The 21,168-nt window shown below is 36.6% G+C and overlaps 1 protein-coding gene across 3 annotated transcripts in view; it reads right to left on the minus strand.

Moving 5' to 3' along the window:
• Positions 1-439: 439 nt before the first annotated feature.
• Positions 440-21,168, minus strand: part of LOC149533887 (CDPK-related kinase 5-like) — a 48,544-nt gene continuing 27,815 nt past the window's right edge. For 2 of the 3 annotated variants that reach the window (XM_089806734.1, XM_089806733.1), the window contains exons 6-12: positions 19,895-19,973; positions 19,492-19,788; positions 19,290-19,402; positions 2,190-2,294; positions 1,767-1,829; positions 1,420-1,587; positions 440-1,331 (exon numbers count right to left, since the gene is read on the minus strand). In XM_089806734.1, the coding sequence (XP_089662860.1) occupies positions 1,191-1,331; positions 1,420-1,587; positions 1,767-1,829; positions 2,190-2,294; positions 19,290-19,402; positions 19,492-19,788; positions 19,895-19,973 (966 nt within the window). In that variant the 3' untranslated portion in view covers positions 440-1,190. The remainder of the gene's footprint in view (positions 1,332-1,419; positions 1,588-1,766; positions 1,830-2,189; positions 2,295-19,289; positions 19,403-19,491; positions 19,789-19,894; positions 19,974-21,168) is intronic. The other variant, XM_089806735.1, reaches the window with a different exon arrangement.

Below are 21,168 nucleotides of genomic sequence, written 5' to 3' on the forward strand. Positions count from 1 at the left end.
AGTGGGACATTTCGTAACGATTACTGAGACATTTTACCACAAGTACTAGTGTTTTCCGGTGAGTGACTATTGGGGGTGAACATAACAGATATCGGAGGAGTGTTTTAGAATGACACTTTCAACCACTTTGCACTCCACGGCCTCTACATAGCAATCCGTATATGCCGAAATGTTGAACCCTTAGCTTTAGCTCGAGTCACTTACAGAGGTGCACCGAAAAAATTGGCATAATTCAACTTACAATTTGGGAGATATAGGTGCACGAAGCTAGCCCTGGGCAGCTACTGGGGCTTTTCCCCTAATTGTGTGCAATTCTTCTGCCAATATCAGTAAATCTTTCCACTGCTGTGAGGAACTAGTAATAGATATTATTTTAGCTCTATGTGCACTTGCAGTGTTCCTCATTTGTATAATAAAACAACCAAAAGTAAGAATCCTCAAAAAAAATCTAGAAATGGGCATTTACACAAAAATTCATTGGAATAGTAGTCTACAAACAGATAAATGTTTGCATTCAAGATAAAAGTCCTGCATAATCAAGCACAGTTCACCGTACATGTCATAAACCTCTTCTTCCAGCTCATTTGTGAACTAACTCAATGATAAAAATTCACGGGAATCAATTGCTTTGTACCAGACAAAATGACAGGGCACTGAAAATGAGTGTTGCTTTGACTGGGAACCGCATCAAGTTGTCTGCAGATCCCTCAATCAGCTATGATTTTGTAACTATACATTACAGAAAGAATGCGCCTCACTTACTGGGAACACATAGAGAGGCATTTCGTCAAACACAACTACTTGAGGAAGTTCCAGTTGAACATCTTTTGCTCTAGCAGGTACCACAAATTTTCTCCCCTTTACAATGCCAAATGAATTGTGGAATACAAACAATGCAAAGCCCTAGAAAGTATGAACAGGCTTTAAAGTGGGGATTAATATACATGTATCAGATCCCTGCCTGCAAAAAAGCCACATTAACAATGATCATGGTCAGCAAAATTATTCTCTAGAAGAATATTTTGTGATTACAAGGTTAGGGATTTGTGTTTGTGAAAATCCTCTCACAACAGGAACAAATCCTCCCAACTTCAGAAAAAGATATCATGACTAGTAGTCAGGCAGGCCTGGCAGATTTCTTCACCTCAATATCAAGTAGAGGTACAAAGATCAGAGGATGGACAAGGTTGTTACTGTGGCCTTGTCAATGATCTTGTAGACACTCCATGTAGCAATTTTACAAACCCAAGAAAACTTAATTTTCCATCAGTATGCCTTATCCAGTCATGAAGTACAGCATGTACTGGGACAGATGGTCCTAGCCCAAGTTCCTGAGAAAAATGGAAAACAATTCTCAGCCATTGAGTAATTTTAGTGAGATAGTAACAAATAAAGTAATTGAAACAACACAAGAAATACCGAGGCTAATTCTTCAATCACGATTGTTCGATTGCCCTTCTGTTCAAACAGTTCATATGCACAACGAGCATGCTGTTCCCATCGATCTAGTCCTTCAAGCTGATGAACACTTATAGCAGCAGCACAGAATTCTTCAAAATCCATTTTCCTGGATTGTAGAGAACTCATCTGCATTTAGAAACAAGAAAGCAGTAAGGCACATATTAGACCTTTTCATTATCAACTTTTATTCTATTTCTTGAGAAACATTGTGCATCCAAGTAAAGATGCACAGTTTTAGTTTTCAATAAATATTCACATAATACACTAATTAATTAAATATTGATCCAACATTCTGATAGACCTACCGATGAAAGTAAGTCATAAACATGAGATTCCTTCATTGCATCTGTCGCATTTCTTGTTAATGCCTGGCAAGTACACATCCTCATCGTGAGCCAAATGTAATCCTTATTTCAAGCTTCATGACTACAGGCATAAAAAAGGATAGTTTTCATTTTTTATCTTATGACCAATTGAACATGATTTAAATTCTTTGAATATGGCCTAAAACCACTCTCACTTGTCCAATTACAAACAGAGCTATCAGAATCTTGATGCTCACATTCTTTAACATCTGTTGTAATCAGAGCATTAACTTTGGGATTTTAACTTCAGAGCTATTCAATCCACATAAAATATCATGATCTAAGAAATTCTATGATATATTCTTAAACTTACTGTCATTGTATGATCTTTAAGAACCCAGATGCTAACCTACACAAACTTACCGCTCTAAAATTTTCCAGAGTAACCTGTCCGTTTTTTGGCTCCAATAATGCAAATTGTTCCCGCAAATAGAAAAGTTCATCCACAGTAAGTGTCTTTGCGAGGGCCTGTAATCATCACATGCCTTGCATATAGATCATCACATACAAATCATCTACCAATAATAAAATGCCTCAAGAAAAAGAAATTATCAAACAGTTCCACAAGACTTGCATCTCAGAAGCAGTTGTCGCATCCATTACCCACCATGCAAAATTATAAAATCACATATTTAGAACATCTACCCATGTTAAACTGGCAGCAGGAAAATCATGTGGATCCTAAGACAAATTTAACTACTCCTTATCCAAAAGCAATTTCAGTATGTCCTTGAAATGAGAAAACAAAAAGCTTTATACATGGAATGGAGCCACATCTCGGAAATAAATAATCTACGATACCATATACCCTTCACAACTTCACCACACGCACATGCCCCAAAGCTAAGTATATCTAGAGAGTACGAAATTGTGGATTTTCTGGTTCCTATAAAATGTAAACACGGGAAATTTTTTAATTCTCTTAACATATCTTTGGTGAATAAAATCCAGAGCCAAAAAATTGCTTTAGTCCTGTACCCAAATAACTCAATGAAACTAGATAAAGAAAAAGAGTAATGTCCCTTTTTAAGGATATTAAGAAATTATGGACATATTCATCTAATATTAAAATTGACTTATGACAGCATAATACAAATTTATAAAAAGGGGTCAATTTAATATCATAAAGTGAGAAAATAAAGGTGACAACGAGGAATAAGATGGTAAGACAGGCGAAGGAGCTGAAAGGTCCCCGTTTTGAGCATAAAAGAAGGATGAGGAGTTCTTTTTCAGCATGCTTGGATTTTTGACTCATTTTCTGGTTTCTCTTTGGAGAACTTTGGGAAGCTGCTGGCTTTCTCTTGTTGAAGATCCTGAGGATGGAAACCTTCAGGCTCTTTTTGGGTGAATTGGACATAGCCCCGATTCATCTTTGTGGTGAATTCATATCAGAACTCACACTGGGATTACAGGTGCACCTTATTGTTATTTTCAACCTAACTGTATTTTCTGTATTTAAGATTGGATCTGATATCTGGTTATTGTATTGCTGATGTATAATGCAATAACAAATTCTGAGGCATTTTAATGAGAAGTTACTGGTTTACATTGCATAATGTTCGGAAGTTAATTTTGAAAAAATTTGGGGATAATATCCTACTGGGATATTACAGTGGTATCAGAGCATCGACCCTGCCACCTGTTGGGTCTGATCAGATATTTCATCAGAAACATTTTTAAGAAAGGGTAATAAGAGAGCATGCCTGGGTGCTTCTGTGAGTGACAGAAGCGCCGATCTATTGAGCAGATTAGTATTCTGTAATATTTCAAGATCGTTTCTGAAATAATAAAGTGTCATCTTTCTTATGGTGGAAGAGGAATTCCAATTCTGAATATTATCTGGGTCTCAGTTTTATCTGGCATTTGCAGAAATTTTTAAGGATAACTGTCAGTATCCAACACAGCCTCTTCGTTTGCAACATTAATGGCATAAGATTATGTAACATTCTGCAAGCGCTTATTTAAAAGAGAATAGGATCAAGATGTGCGAAGAATCAACATCTGATTAGTCTGTTATTCAATGGTGTCTTTATGAGAATGTCGAGCTGTAAGCTATCGTGTGCTTCCTGTGTGTTTTAGTAATTATCAGACTGTTCAATAATGGGGAGAAAGCTGTCGAAAAATATACTTCTGAACTAAATTTTGCAATCGGAACCATTTTGATTAGTTTTTGAATGAAGGGGGACACAAGTGATTATAATCACCTTTGACTAACCAGCCTAAGATGAAAGCTTCAGGCCCTATCATTCGCCAATACTTCAAGGCTACTTGACAGGAGCAAGCTTGGCACTACATTTCCAGCGTGCGGAAGAGATTGCTGGTGGAAATGAGGAGTTTGAGTAGACGCCATAATATACGTGGTCATTCTGACACTAGTTTCTAAACGCACACCCTCCAAGTTGCACCTAGGTTGTGAGGCATGCATAGGCCACTTAACTGATTGAGACAGCAAGGTGGAAAGCATATCCACGTATTCTCAGAAACTTTGTAGGTGGGTGCAAACAGCTAAGGGGATTGGTGGCGATCAAACCAGGCGGATTCAATGCATCATATTCTAACGAAGGTCGTTCTATTGAATGAGATGGGGGCCATAGTAGCTCAACTGGGTGACTGTATCGTCCCAGCTAACTGGACGAACACCATGTACCTGGTTCGAAAAAACTGAGACCAGGGACTGGTTGCCTATGTGATCAATTTATGGATTATCTGAAGGGGAACCAAGAACTAATTGCGCATTTGAAGACGGTAAAAACATCATTGGTATAATTTAATTGAAGAAATACCTTTGGTTTTGATAATACTTCATTACGAGAACTCATGCGTATTTTTGAGCTGAACATGACACAGAAATTCATCTTCTGCGTTAAGTTATCCAGTTGATTCTTGGAAGGAATGTAACTAATAGACCAAGTTTGACAAGTGTCACAACTAATAGAATCAATGATTACATTGGTTAAGGTATGTAACTGATAGAGAGGATTCTTCCTCTGGCATCGACAGGTGAACCATTGAGAATGTTACTTGACCAATTTTTCAGTACCGTTTGTAGAAATGATGGGTTTCTGATATGCGTTTTGATTTAGTATGTGAAACCAACAAATTTGTGAGGCATTACAAAAAATTTTGCCATACAGCACAGACTGGTGTTTTCAGTCATGGTTTTCAGAAGCTGTAGTAACAGGTTATCAAACAGGTCAGAATCGTGCGTACCTTCACATTCTATGTGACTGGAAGCAACAATATTTTATGATATTTGGTTTAGAATTCCTCCCATTATAAAAGCAAAATTTTGGGTCAGTTGATTATAGCAGGAATATTTGTTTCAAAATTATCAAGCTTTAATTTACGTCGCCGGAAGTTTAGAAATCGTTCATGCCAGCTTTGGGTAATTTTAGAAATTTTGGTAATAATTGTGAGCAGTTGTAGACATCAAGCGAGCACACTCAGCACAGTACCATTGGAATTTTTTCTAGGTGTAGACAGTATAAACTAACTTGATGGTAGTGAATCTGCGTAGAAACAGACATGCTGAGACCAAATTACAGGAGTTTCTAGTGATTACAAGTGCTGAGATTCGAACTCGAGTAGAGCACACCCCAACACCCTTGAGATTATCAGGCTATTGAAAGAACACACACAGACGACATGTAGGAAAGACTGCAGTGTGCATAAGGCTATAAGCCATTTGGAAAACAGTGAACCACAACGATGACAATTAATAACAGAAGCTTGAAAGTTAAAACACACAGCAAATTAGAACTGGTTTAGCAGAGCAGAAACAAACTATTGTTGCTGTAAGGAGAGATTTTTGTTGAGAAGGTGCTCGAAGGCATGCTGTGTGAAGAAGAAATAAGACTATTTTTTCTACTTATTACTAGAACTGAGCATCGTACGAAATCTGAGGGGCAATCTTAAGTACGTCAACTTGGGTTTTACCTTCCTACTTGTTGGATATCTCTGTTCAATGCTGAAAGATAAAACAGACCAGTGCAGCCCAGGAATTTTCAGTGCAAACCAAAGTGTGGAACTTTAGTTGTTTGAGATTAGCAAACTTCAAAAATGGCATCAAAAAATGGTCTGGCAAGTTGGGACAGGATTCACAAATAGGTGAACATACACTAATCACTCTGATTAAGTTGGAAGGATGCTTAAGCATAATTGAGCAATCACCCTCTGACTTGTTCCAGATTGCTCTTATACCTCCAATAACTCCTCTGAATCATCACAAGTGGCTGAAAAATTCAAATAGTGGAATAAAACTATTAGTTGCTTCATGCCAAATGGAGATCATAAGAATTTTAGCACAGCAGGAACCCTATGAAGAAGACACCATTAAGGAGGTAGTTCAGCTTATTGTTGATAGTTTTCAACATCTTGCTAACATCAGTTGTCATTTCCCGAGGGCAGCCATGCTAAATTCTTTTGCAGAAGTCAGATTGTGTAATCTTCTGCTTGACTTTGGATTGTATGATTTGATTCATATCATGTTTCAACCCAATTGTGTGCACAATTGGGTAAGAGCACCACGCAGGTATTTTTGCAGCTATGGAAACTATTATGGCTATAACCATAAAATGAAAGTGAAACTCATTTCCAACCTCTTGCACATAAGTTGTTAGCAATTTCAAGACAAAAACAAGAAGCTTCTAATACTGCTCGTAAGCTGTTCAACAAAGTGCTCAAACAATGTGAGCTTAAGGTTGAGAAGTACAAACAGCAGCAAGATAAAGAAGAACTAGTGCAGCCCCACATTGGTAAGAACAAGGACACATATGTAAGTAAAGTCTTGATTCAAGAGGCACAAGTTGTGTAGAATGGTTATTGACACGGGTTACATAGAGCAATACAACATGAATTCAACTGTACCAAAATAACATTCATTATTACTTTACAAATTACCGAAAACATGAGTACATCATCCATAATCCATGTTTCTTATATACTCGTCGTTTGGTTGGGAAAACCAATGGACACATCCCCTCACTTCCTAACTACCCTAATCCAACAGAGCTTGACTTGTTCTAATTACAACATTTCTTTATTACGTACTACATTTATGCCCCTCGGAAAAGAAGTGGTCTCCTCGATGACTACCCAACAAAACTAAAAAGAAAAATCAAACTTCAAGTAGGTTGTGAAGACATCCCTGGACTCGAGGCTCAGAGATGTAGAGGATCCCGTTCAGCAGCCTTCTGTTTGGCATGAACTCCTTGCAATACCCTCAATGCATCCATCTTTTTTGCCTTTGTTATTGATAATTTCTCTTCAAAGCAGCTTTCTCTATCTTCCAATTTTCATCTAGGGTAGCTTTCTCAACCCTCCACTTTTCTTCTAGAGCAGCTTTTTCTACCTTCAACTCCTTTTCCACGCATCTTTTCAATTCTTTTTCTTGCCAAAGTTCCAAGTAGGTCCTTCTAAATGTTACCTTCATTTCTACAAGTGTGTGCATGAGGGGTGGTTGTCCCGCAGCTAGAGGTATGTAGGTTGTCTAGCTTTCAACTAATTCCTCCTGCCTATACCCACTCTCCTGAAGTAGACTCCAATCTGTATGGCATTTCCCTTTCATAAATGTTGCCAAGGATTCCACTACTCTGACTATTGCCTTGAGGTTTTGACTCTTAACATGTTCTATAATTTCCTTGGTAGTATGTTCCATAACTTGTAACTCTTTGAGAAATCTTTCTGCTTTGTCTTTCCAATGAGATTGTCTTGGAAGGTCCTTCCTCATTTTGTATTTCTGTTATGTTTTTCCCTTCTACCTCCAACGGGGCCAACAAGGGTGGAGTTACCATCCCAACTTCTTTAAGTAGTTTATCTAGCTCCTCTAGTACTGCAATCTCAACTAGTGTATCCTTCCTTGGTGTCTTTATTTCCAATTTCAGGTTCTTCCCTGTGCTTCTCATGCTATATATCCATTTTTCCTGCAAGCTATACCACCAAAGCTACAGGGTGTGCTACTTCTATACCATACAGTGTTTGTAGTCTTATCTTATCCCACACGTTTTCTGACACCTGAGATCTATCATCTTAGTACGAGTTTGCTGAATTGTAGGAACCAAGTTTGCTACTCCTCGCAACAGAAGTCTTGTTACCCCATTAAGGAATTTGCTATTGTCTATTGCCTTCCCCCTCTATACTATGGTTCTCCATGGTACAAACATTTGCACCCTCCTTATTATGGAATACGCCTTCCTGCATACTAGGCATAGTACGGACGTCTTCCTCCGTACTAGTGGTATGACCCTCCTCTTGTTGCTTACCTCTAGGAGCCCCCTCCGTACTCTTAACTTCAACACTCCTAATCTCAGCTTGGTGAATCTAAGCATACTCAAGTACCCCGCTTGGCAATGGTCCTTCAGCTGTTGGTAGAAAAGTGACATCTCCAAACGTACCCTTCAAATGGCTAAGACTAATTTCTTCATCTTGGGAATCTAAAAATGTGTATGTATTAGTCTCATCCTCCTTTGAATTGTCCTCTCCAATCTCCTCTTCACTTGATCTCTCAATAGATGCTTGTACCGCTACCTGAGACAATAGCATTCCCATAATTATTACAAACCAATCTATATACAAACTATGAAGGATTCAAGAAGAAATCACAACAATAGCTCTCTTACAAAAAACTGGGAATCCTTACAAATGAGCCACAAGCTCATACTTAAGCATTTTACATCCAACTGCATCATAAATGTAAACAACCACTCCTTGGTCGAATTCAGCCATCAAGGCCATTTTTGAGCGCTTAAAAAGTCTTCAAAAAGTGTACAAGTGGCCCTAAAAGACATGGCTTGATAATATCAACATAAAGACCATTCATAAATGCAGTCTTATCTCCAAAATAAGCACTCAGAAGACTCTGATATGCAATAACTCTTCAACTGACTGTCCATCCCATCTCCTTGTCAACTTGCCAAAAATATCTATCAATTTTGAAATATAAAAATAAATATTTATTTTAATATTTATTGAAAAATTATAGTAACTTGTAATAATAAATACTAATTATATTGATGTTATGTAAATGATTATTAAATCACTCAATAACATTAATGCATTCTATATATTTACTATAAATAAATTTATTACTAATAAATACAAAATCTATTGATATTATTTAAATGATTTTTAAATCAAGTTTTTTTTTTTTAAAGAAAAAGTGGACGTGCCACTATATATATTGTTACATATAATAGAATAGTTCAAAGACTCAATCAGGAAAGAACCATACAGAAAACCCGACATCATTGTTTTATACAAAATGATATATGCGAGAAACTTAAGTCAAAAAGTTAGTGCAGTTGTCACCTTGAGACACCCTCGAAAATCCCAAAGATAGCCTAAACTACATTAAACGTTACATATGTTGAGTATATTATTTGTCAATTGCGATTAGTTTTTGCAAATCATTGGCATGCTGAAAAGCCGAATGATTTATCTGTTTCACTGTCCAGATCATCACACCCCCAGTTGGCCATGTAATCTGCCACCATGTTCCCTTCGTGAAGGGTATGTGACATGCATATTTCTTGAAAGGTATCTAATAGTGGCCAAATTTGTTGTAATATATATGCTAATCTCCAATTATGTGAATCCTGCTTAATGCATGCATTGATGATAACCATTGAATCACCTTCCACTTGTATGTGCTGAAATCTGCCTTTTCTAGCAAGAACTAATCCTGCAAATAATGCTTGCGCTTCGGCCATATAATTAGTACCCTGTTGCAATGGAGAAGATTTAGCTGCTAATACATCACCCTGATTGTCTCTAATACATAACACAATTCCACAGATACCGGGATTACCACGTGAGCAACCATCAAAATTTAGTTTTACAAAACCTGGGATAGGTGGATACCAATGCACTGCAGCTTTGTCTTGGACACATTGATTTGAAGAGCTATGAGACCAACTGATAGGAATATATATTTATTATTAATATTAAATAATTTCATCAATAAATATTTAAATATATTATAAATAAATAAAATATATACTTTTTATATTCAAAAAGTTCATATAATATTACTCAAGTTTTTAAACCAAAAATTAATCAAGTGATTTATAATTATATCACTTAGATTAATAATGATTTTATATTAATAAAGTGAGGAACTTTACCACTTTGGCACTCTGCATTTTAATTACAGAAACAAACCCAAACTTACATGGGTATGTAAGGGAGGGGAAAAAATAAATCCAAGGCAAAGTAAATGCCTGATGATACATGGACTTTGGCAAAAATATAATAAAGGCAAAAAGCCTTCTCAACTCCACATGAACATGAGGAATATTAGGGATTCAACCCTAAAAGCATTTCATTGTTTCCTTTCATTTCATTTGCTTTGCCTTTGCTTGAGCTCCAGCCACTTGGAAGAGGGTTTCAAGGCTGAGAAACATTAAGTTTGTTGGAGTGTTGGGTTTTCTGCTCACTTCCTATGTTCATACCTTGACTGGAGTTTGTATCTTGGCCGTGGCTTTTAATTTGATGTAATTTTTTTAGCACTTGCAGCTCGAAACTAGGCATTTCTGGGTGCTTTTTTCTTGTTTCACTGCTGTTGTGATTGATTGGTGATCATTTCTGTGATTTTTTTCTTGTTGGGCCACTGCTATTGAAGAGAAAAGGGGTTTGTCGGAGGAGCTCTTTTTGCCCTTTTCCCTTGGAGAAAAAACACAGCTCTGTTGTGTATTTCATTCTTCTTTGACTGAGCTACCATGGAGAGGAGAAAGAAGACTTTTTTTTGTGGCCCAAAATGGCATATCCTCTTTCTGTTTTCTGGCTGCAACTTAAGGCGTCATTATAGAGGGTTTTGGCTGAAGATTTCATCATTACAATGCACCATTCTTCATGCATATTTCTGGGTTTACATAGCATATCTATCTCTGTGTTTTGCTTACACGTTTCTTGCTAAAGAAAACACAAAACTTTGCTGAAGATCATCATGGTATGGTTTGATTTTGTCTGGTATTTTCTATGCATGAACATCTGATATATTCTTACAAAGATTATTTTCATACACTCAAAGCATTCATAATGGAAGATGTGTAACTTGTTGCTAACCATAGCTTCATAGTCCCCATGCATTGCTCTTGCTTCAACTATATGAATCTGGGTATGTTTTCTTTGTGACAGGGTCTGCATTTCATGTTGGCATTTTGTTTGCTGAAAATTTCTGGGAATGAAATAAGCCACCATGAAAATATACACTTTATTTGACCCCTTCTTGCTGTTGGAAATCATTATTCATTGCTTGTACAGGGACATCCCACATATCTCCTTCATAACATGTTATCCACTGTTGAAGTATCAATCTTTAAGGCTTTCCCAAAAATAAACAAAACCTGAGACTCTTATCAACTGAGTGCTTTTTTGGAGAAATTCCACATGGGCTGTTTATTTAGAAAATATGGGTTAAAAGTTTCACTGAGAAATGTACCCCTTTGTTGACGTGGAGGATGTTTCTATGCATTCATATTTGTGTAGCAACTGTTCATTGTTCTAATTTTCTTTGTGCCATTTTATAATGCAGCTGCTATCACTTTGAGAATTGTCAACACTGTAGCTACTCTCTTGCACTTGTTGCTTCATATCATCTTTACATATGTTCAGACATGCTAAAGCTGCTTGTCTACATTTGCCATTCGGTACTATGCAACAATTACTTGTCTGATATTAGCATGGGTCCATATGCCTACCATACTAGTCGTTCATATAAAGAGACACTACAAAGCCTCTCTCTGCTAGTGCTGATGATTTGAAGATACTGCTCCCTATATTAGTTATGACTTGGTGAAATTATTTTGTAGCAGCATTATGACTATTATCTGATGTTCTACAGTCAGATCTTTTGCAATAAATAGTTTCTAAAGCATGTGATACTCTGATCATACCTTTGACTGATTGCTTTTACAGCATTTTTACTTTCTGCTAGAATGTCAAAATATCATGATCAAATTGTAGCGATCCATTCCCAATGGCTGCTTTGAAAATGTAATCTTCTTGAATGATTACACCATAGGTCAGAGTTCTTGAATGATTTCATCATCTCATGCAATAAATAAGTCTGGATGCTTTGCTGAAACATACCGTTTGATTCTGCACAGTATATATCATGCCCTTTTGTAACAAGAAGATGCTTACTTGCTAATTGATACTCGGTATTTGATCATTTCAAAATGTATTTTTATCTCTTGTTAACAAGCTGAGATATCTGTTACTGCATTTGAGACAAACTAGTTAGAGAGCAAACAAGGCTTGGGTTTTTGCAATGTGAACGCATGTGTGGGGCATGATGATGAGATTTTTGAAGTTAATGTTCCAGCAGTAGTCAATAATAATTGCTGCCCATGTGACAAACCTTGTTGAGTTGTTGGCAACACAAGTTTTGTTTAGGTGTAAGTCAAAGAGTTTTAGTTTGAATCAAGTTCTTATTGTAGATGTGTTGAGTTAGGTGTCCATAAGTTTCAGTTAGCTGTCAAGTTTGTGTTTGTTGTCAATCTTAGTAGCAGTCATTTAGGAATGTTGTTTGGTCAAGCTATTGTATAAATATGCATCTATTATTCAATAAAATTAAGCTAGAAGTTCCTTCTTTCTCTATTTTGTTTTTGTTGTTCTATTTTTCCAATATGGTATCAGAGTTATCTTCCTATTAAGTTATGTTTGTTAGAGAAGAAGTTGTTAAGAAAATGAGGCTGGTAGAAGAACCACCAGATAATTATGATTTCATTGAAGAATTTGTTTGATTTTGAAGAGATCAATGCTTTGCAAAATACAAAAAGATGTGGTACAGTCTAGATGGATGCTTGAATAGTTTGAAGTGCTATAGGATTGAAGAAGCTATACCTTTACGAGGGTTATGAGGCATTCCATGTGGAGATGGTGTGTCCAATAGTTCGGGGAGATCTAAAAGTCTGGAAGCTTGGCATCATACCTTTATGAGGGTTATAAAACATTTCATGTGCAGAGGGTGTGTCCAATGGTGTTTCAAAGTTGGATGATAGCTGCATCACTATGAGAAAATCTTACTCCTCTATGACATATTTTCAAAGTATAATGTTTACATAATGTTTCCTTTAGTTGTCACATTAAGTGAGGGTGTTGGAGTTAATGTTCCAACAGTAATCAATAATAATTGTTGCACAGGTGGCGAACCTTGTTGAGTTGCTGGCAACACAAGTTTAGTTTAGGTGTGAGTCAAAGAGCTTTAGTTTGAATCTAGTTCTTATTGTAGATGTGTTGAGTTAGGTGTCCATAAGTTTCAGTTGGCTGTCAAGTTTATGTGTTTTTTGTCAATCTTATTAGCAGTCATTTAGGAATGTTGTTGGGTCAAGCTATTGTATAAATATGCATCTATTATTCAAGAATACCAAGCTGGAAGTTCCTTCTTTCTTTGTTTTGTTTCTATTGTTCTATTTTTCCAATAGAGATACGCTAGGCATTGCTTAGATCCATTGGATCTAACTCCATCTTTTCTTGTGATTGCAGCATTTGGCGCTGGAACCCGAGAAAACAGGAGCAACAAAGCATCCAGAACATGCATGGTCAAAGCGAGCAGCAACATTGCCAGTCATTCAAGCAATGACTAGCCCCTATGACTATTTATGCTCTTTTCTTTTTCCACATATGTATTTATGTTTTCAAATTCAAAATTTGAATTTACTCTTTAGCTAGTTTCACAGCTTGTGTGAAACATTTGAACATATATGATCAATAAAAAAATACATTTTTAGAAAAGAATTGTCAAAAAATTAGTTTTATGTGATGCTCTTTCTTCTCTGAAATATAATGTTTTAGCTCTCTAGTTTATATGAAAGCAAAGCTCTTGTACACAAAAATGCACCTTTGATTGTCATAACTATAGTTCTACCTAAATTTAGCCAGAGGTAAAAATTTAGGTAACAATTCCCTGAATCAAAGATGTCAAGCTGCCAATGATGATCAAATCATCTACATAAATAACCAGAAGGATGATGTCCCTACTAGTAGTTCTGATGTAGAAATTTGAGTCTGAAGAACTCCTCTTGAAGCCTTGATCACTGATGTACTTATCATTAGGGGCCTGCTTCAAGCCATAGACAACTTTCACCAATCTGAGAACCTAATGGTCCTTACCAGCAACCTTGAAACCAAGAGGTTGCGTCATGCAGACCTCTTCATGGAGATCACCATTTAGGAAAGCACTCTTCACATCCATACGATGGACCTTCCAACAAAACTATGTTGTCATGGCTAGGACTAATCTAATTGTGCTCATCTTTGCAGTAGGAGCAGAGGTCTCCTCATAATCAATGCCTTGACACTGAGAAAAGCCCTTCGCAATTAAATGAGCTTTGTACTTATCCAAAGTACCATCAGATTTGTATTTAATTTTGTAAACCCATTTGCAGTGAATGGGTTTCTTCCCTGGTAGAAGATCAAAAAGGACCTAGGTGTTATTCTTCAGCAAGCTCCGATGTTCAGATGTCATGGTCTGTTCCCACTCTGGAATTCCTTTAGCCTCGAAATATATTTGCAGTAGGAGCAAAGGTCTCCTCATAATCAATGCCCTGACATTGAGAAAAGCCCTTCGCAACTAAATGAGTCTTGTACTTATTCAAAATACCATCAGATTTGTATTTGATTTTGTAAACCCATTCGCAGCCAATGGGTTTCTTCCCTAATGGAAGATCAAAAATGACCCAGGTGTTACTCTTCAACAAACTCTAGTGTTCAGATGTCATGGCCTATTCAGACTCTGGTGTTCAGATGTCATGGCCTGTTCAAACAAACTATGAATGTTGGCCATGACAACAAAGTTAACAAACTCTATAGGTTTTCTCTTTTTCTAAGCAGTTCTCCCATCAATGATCTCATCATCATGAAGATCAACAAATGTCTTAGGCCATCACTTAGGTCGAACAAGAACAACCAACATTAGTATCAGGTGATGCTTAGTGATCAGGTTCCTCATCAGAAGAATTTGGATCAAACTCAGATGAAGCATCTACAAATCGAGGTGATCTTGCAGGAGAAGTTGGAGGTGTTTGTACAAGGATCACAGGTATAACTGGAGCAACTAGAGCCCTCGCATCAAGTGGACCTAATGGAAGCCTAACTCCCAAACCATGAGCCTTCATAGGCTGGCCTGTTGGATCAAGAACAGGAGAAACAGGCATGAATGGTCATCGTTGCTCATCAAAGACTACATCATGATTATATAGGACACAAGATGTCTCAATGTTGATCAAGCGATAGGCTTTGTGAAGACTACAGTAACCAGCATTTCTGACTCTTGGCCAAACAAAAGCAAGGGAGCCAAAAAAATTCAAGTGACTGATTGTGGGCTTGCAAACTAACCAAGCCTCTTCCAAAGTTTTGCCTTTGACTGCCGCTGTGGATGACCAATTCAAAAGATAAATTGCAGTGTTGACTGCTTCTGCCTATAACTTCTTCGGAACATGCTTGTGTTCGAGCATGGATCGAGCCATCTCAATGATTGTTATGTTCCGTCGTTCAACTACATTGTTCTATTGTGGTGTGTGGGGTGTGGGTAATTAGCGTTTGATGCCATGATTATCAAAAAGAAGCTAGAGAATTCATTAAAACAAATTCCCCCCCCCATTGTATGATCTAAGAGTAATAATAGATTTCCCAGACTCTTTTTCAACTAAAGGTTTAAACTTTTGAAATACAAGAAATGCATCTAATTTCTTTTTAAGAAAATACACCCACATTTTCAGCTGACATCATCAACAAACAACAGAAAATACCTAAACCCAAGAACAAAAGGAGTGGCCATAGGGCAGCAGATATCGACATGAACAAGCTGAAGCACCTGAGAAGCTCGCCATGAATCACCACTGGGAAATGGTGTGATGTTGCTTCCTAGGCTGGCATGCACCACAAACTTAAAGCTTCTAAGTCTGAATCTCTGGCAATTCAAGGACAAGCTCATCCCGAGTAAGCTGAGAGAGATAATCCACATTTAAGTGTCCATATCAATGATGCCAAAGTGTTCTAACAGAAGACCGTCGAGCAACAATAGCTACGTCTCAAAAATCACCAGAATCAGTAAGTTGGAAAAGTCCATGATCCTCAAGACCCACTGCAACAGTAGACTAAGTCATTGAAGGTGGCATCCAAGTGTGGAGAATGTCGCAGTAGCTGACTCATAGAGTAGATTTAGTTCTATCCCTGGAACATAGTACACATCAAGGAAAATGAGATTCCTCCCAGTAGACTAAATCTGAGTGTTGCCTTTGCCGACAACAGTGTACTCTTCTCTAGCACCAAAAATAACAAAATCTGACTAAGGCTAGCAATTAGTAAACTAATCTATGCGGTGAGTGAAAATGACGAGAGGCACCTGAATCAATGTACTAGGGAGATAACTTCACATGATCTGCAAGCCTTTTAGCCATGAAGGCATAAAAGGCAGATTTTGTCTGCTCAGTGTGCTCTACACTGTTTGCTTTGGGTTGCGAACCTGATTGCTTAGATTGGGCAGCTAAGCATTTCCAACATCACCCTTCATGTGACCAAACTTGTGGCAATAGTTGCATTAAATGTTCTTCTTCTGAGAGCCTTTTGAAGTTGGAGTAGAGGACTTATGTTGAGAAGACTGTTGAGACTTGTCTTTATCCTTCTGAAAGGATTTAGCAGCAGAGGCTTTCTCTGTGGAGCCAGAGCTGGAACTACTACCGAACTGTTGTTTCCACTGATCTTGCTAAAGCAAAACTATGCAGAGATCGATGAACTTCAAATCAACACAAAGAAGACGTGATGTTGCGGGTCTTGATAAAATGATCCTAGGACTTTGGTAAACTCCGGAGAGTGATAAACACAATGAACTCTTTGTCCATCTTGCAACTGATGGTAAGCAACCGATCACAAATTTCCTAAATCCTATTTAGGTCCCTAGATTTGCTCATCCATAATAATAGAAAATAATGTGTTCTTCAAAAAGAAAGGTCTGCTTTTGTCAAAAGTCTCATGAACTTTGAGATGTGCCCATATCTCGACAATTGTCTTGCCGGATGGAATCAGAGAGAGTTGATTATCAACTACGGATAATTTGAGAAGCATCACCACCTCTCAATTATTCAAATCCCATGTATCCTAATCAATACCAAGAGCAATCAAACACTTCGTAACCCCCTAAACAATTTGATCAATATTCTAATTATCAATAATTGCTATAATCCATTGCTTCCAAGTGCCATAATTTCGACCATTTAATTTTGAGATGTGCTCGAGCAAAATGTTTGTTAGAGATGCCATGTCACAGTTTTCAATGAAAAAACGTGAAAATCTATGAACACATTTTTTGAGGCAAAAAATGGAAGACTAAAAAACCCAAAAAGAATGTTAGTTTCTAGATCCACTTGCTCAAAAATTGAAGCACAAAAATCGATGCACCCAAAAAAATGAACCCAGTTGAGCTCTCAAAAAACCCACCAAGAACCTACAATCAAAAAAATCCTAAGATCAGAAATTACGGTTTCGAAGAAAACCCTAGTCCACATTCATGGAGGAAAAAATGGCGATTTCTTGGAAAAACTTGCCAATTTTTGTCACAAATTGCGGCTACAGGCAGAGGTGGCATAGAAGATCAGTGTTTTAACTCCAAACGATGACGAATTTTGCAATCACAGGCGTTTTAAAAAGGGCAAAGTCATCTGTGAAAAAATTCGAGTATACACAAAAATCTGTGATTTTGAGGTCGCAATTTTGGTGAAAACAATCACCAATGGTAGACGTTTACAATTCCAAGCTAGTAAGGAAGAGAGAAACCCGATTTTTCAGACAAGAAACGACCAAAAACGGACGTGATTTGGAGTCATTCCTAGCTCATGATTTTGCTCTTGCTTGGAGAAAAACATGATTTTCAGATCCCCAAACCCTAGACGGTATGTAATAAACTCAAAAATAATTTCAAAAATTTTGTAGCATATAATTTCAAAGAAATTATAAAATTTTCAAAAAAAATTGAGGTATTGGCTCTAATACCATTTTAATATAACGAAGTAATTGGTAAAATACTTGCTTGTTATTAACAAAGAATTTTTTCACTAATAGGATTGTTATTGAAAAATTCTATTCTAGCTAAAAGAAAGCTAAAGAAAGCTCACAAACAACTATAGCTAACTAAATAATAGAAACATTCTAATATTTACAATAGATTACAAGTAGATTACCATTAACTAATAACAGACGTTGTCTTTTATTGTAATATAGTCGCAGTGGAGATTCATGGAGATTCAGAAATTGACATGGGATTCAGGGATCATATCGATAGTTGGGTTGCATTCTCACTTTTGGTACCACAGCATGGCAAGTCCTGACTTTAGAGTTACCAGTATGGGTCACAATAATGCTAGCAAATTGATATGGGACCCCGATATTGGCTTATGGACTCATGATTGCTTGAGGGCAAGCAATCTTGAGGAGGGAGGACTTGCAATGTCCCTTTTTTAGGACATATCCATCTAATATTAAAATTGACTTATGAGAGCATAATACAAATTTATAAAACGGGGTCGATTTAATATCATAAAGTGGCCAAATAAAAGTGACAAGGAGGAATAAGATGGAAAGACAGGACAAGGGAGCTGAAGGGTCACAGTTTTGAGCATAAAAGAAGGATGAGAAGTTCTTTCTCAGCTTGCTTGGATTTGAGACTTATTTTCTGGTTTCTCTTTGGAGAACTTTGGGAAGCTACTAGCTTTCTCTTGTTGAGGATCTTGAGGTTGGAAACCTTTGGGCTCTTTTAGGGTGGATTAGACGTAGCCCCGATTCATCTTTGTGGTGTATTCATATCAAAATTCACACTTGGCATTATAGGTGCACCTTATTGTTATTTCCAATCTGATTGTATTTTTTGTATTTAAGGTTGGATCTGATATATGGTTATTGTATTGCTGATGTATAATGCAATAACATATTCTGAGGCACTTTAATGAGAATTTACTGGTTATATTGCTAGTTTACATTGCGTCATTTATCTGTTTATGTTCTGAAGTTTATTTTGAGAAAATTAGGAGATAATATCATACTGAGATATTACAAAAACAGGTCTAGGTTTTTTCACTAATGTGCGCAAGAATTTTGAGAGAACCATTAGTTCTGCATAGAGATACTTGAATCCCTATAAAACTAACAATTTAATAAATTTCACTTATGGCAGCTACCTTGGCTCAAAACAGCTTGTGTTCAACTATTTCATAGTACCTGAAAAAATACATTATGATGTTGAAAGTACTGGTCAAATTCTAATATCAATCATTCCATGTGACAAGAAGGAAAATGCTAAATTTACCACTAAAGTGAATCAAATTATACAGCTTAATCAGAAAGTGAAAAACTCAAATTACTTATGACATAGGAAATATTGAAAACCTTCTATGGAAATAAATACATCCTAGCATAATAAGACAAAAAATACGAGAAAAAATAAATGCTAATGAATTCAAAGACAAACTTTACCTTCAGTGCTGATCTTCGAAGACTTGATGCCCTCAGATATGCCTTCACAAGTCTATAAATTAGAATATCCAAAGGAATCTTAACACTGTGTGAATTCTTGAGCCAAGGGTGGGCTGCATCATTATATAGAGTTGGTCAGATAATTACCAATAAGATGGAAAGCAAATACAAAGTTGAACCTGTTAAACATTACACTACTCACTAAGAGCCTGTGAGGCAGTCATTCTTTTGCGCATATCCTTATTCAATAAGCGCTTGACAAAGTCCTTTGCCTCAGAAGACATAGTGGGCCAAGGGGCTTCCTCAAAGTTTGGATCAGCTTTTAAAACAGCTCGAAAAATACCAGATTCAGTTCGAGCCCAGAAAGGTCGGCTGCCACACAGAAGGATGTATGCAATAACACCAATACTCCACACATCTGCTTCTGTACTATAAGACCTGTGAAGAACTTCTGGTGCAACATAGTATGCACTGCCTACAATATCATTTAACCTTTCGTCTGCACATGATCCATAGCAAATTGTAAACGTTATGTGTCCAACAAAAAGCGAAACCAAAACTGCAGACTAAATGGGAAAATATCCAATAGAAGCCAGTGTAATTACCTGGCTTAACAAAATCTGACAAGCCAAAGTCTATAGCCTTTAACTGTGCATGTTCCTCTTTGCTGGTGAACAGGAAATTCTGTTGAAATGTAAAAATTGTTTACAATGAAAGTGAGCCTTGAATGTTATAACCTAAATGAATGGAAGCTAAGACCACAAATATTGAAAATCTCAAAAGCCATTTTAAAACTATTATTATTCTTAATGCAAACAACAAATCAAATAGGAGCGTGCATATCATGGAATCAGGTTTTTGTGGCAAACAACAAATCAAATAGGGGCATGCATATATAATAATTGGATGCATAGAAATAGCAATTCCAGATGCCAATTCATCACTCATAATAACATGTGTTAAATCCTTTGCCTTGATCTTTAACATTTCCACTGTTCTCCAAGGATATGCATCTGGAGATTTTACTAGGTTCCAAGGATGGAGCATAATACCCACTTTTATTTATACCCTTGCTTTACTTATAGCCTGAAGATATTATCATTATGTTATTGATCCATTTTTACGGCACTTCATATTATGAGATTTCATAGCATTTTACATTATATATGATAATAAGATATTACTATAAATCTTTGCAGTCATTGTCCCCTGTATGATACTATGAGATATTAGATATAACTGTATGATAGAAACAATTCTGATTAATAAATCTTGTTATGTGTCAATTGTTATTTCAGATTATTCATGAATTTACAATTTTACTGAAATGCATATTCATCACATGTAATGTTTATTACATGGATTGGTGCAGTCAATTTAGATGACTAATGAGACGTGTTTTATTGAAATAGATTCCATGTATATTTAGAACACTGAAGCTGTGAGTATTTCTTGTATGCATTTATCCTTAGCTTTAATTACTGTTGCTTCAGATATTCTTATTTGATGTAACATGATGTGGTTAATGAGTGTATAGGAACAAGTTCAAGCCAGTACTTTTGGGATTATTATAATGTGTATACTTGCATTACCAGTATAGTCAGAATACCCAAGTCTTATGAGACCCTATGTATCCCTTTCCATATATTTCAATTATTATCTTTGTTCTCTAAAATTAATTTATAATGCCTTAATGAAGTCCAAGGATTAGCAAATATGTTTTACTGATATACACTTTTGTTGAATGTGGGGTTAAATTTGGAAAGTGCATTAATGGAATTGTGTGAAAATGACATCCTTACGCTATCTTTAGAAGGTAAGTTAAAGTTCTTATTGTATTAGTAAAATTGGCTTTTGGGTTGATATGGTTATGAAAGGA

The sequence above is a fragment of the Cupressus sempervirens genome, chromosome 10, assembly GCF_028749045.1.
Source record: "Cupressus sempervirens isolate cs-2001-9-10 chromosome 10, ASM2874904v1, whole genome shotgun sequence".
Classification (NCBI taxonomy): Eukaryota; Viridiplantae; Streptophyta; class Pinopsida; order Cupressales; family Cupressaceae; genus Cupressus; species Cupressus sempervirens.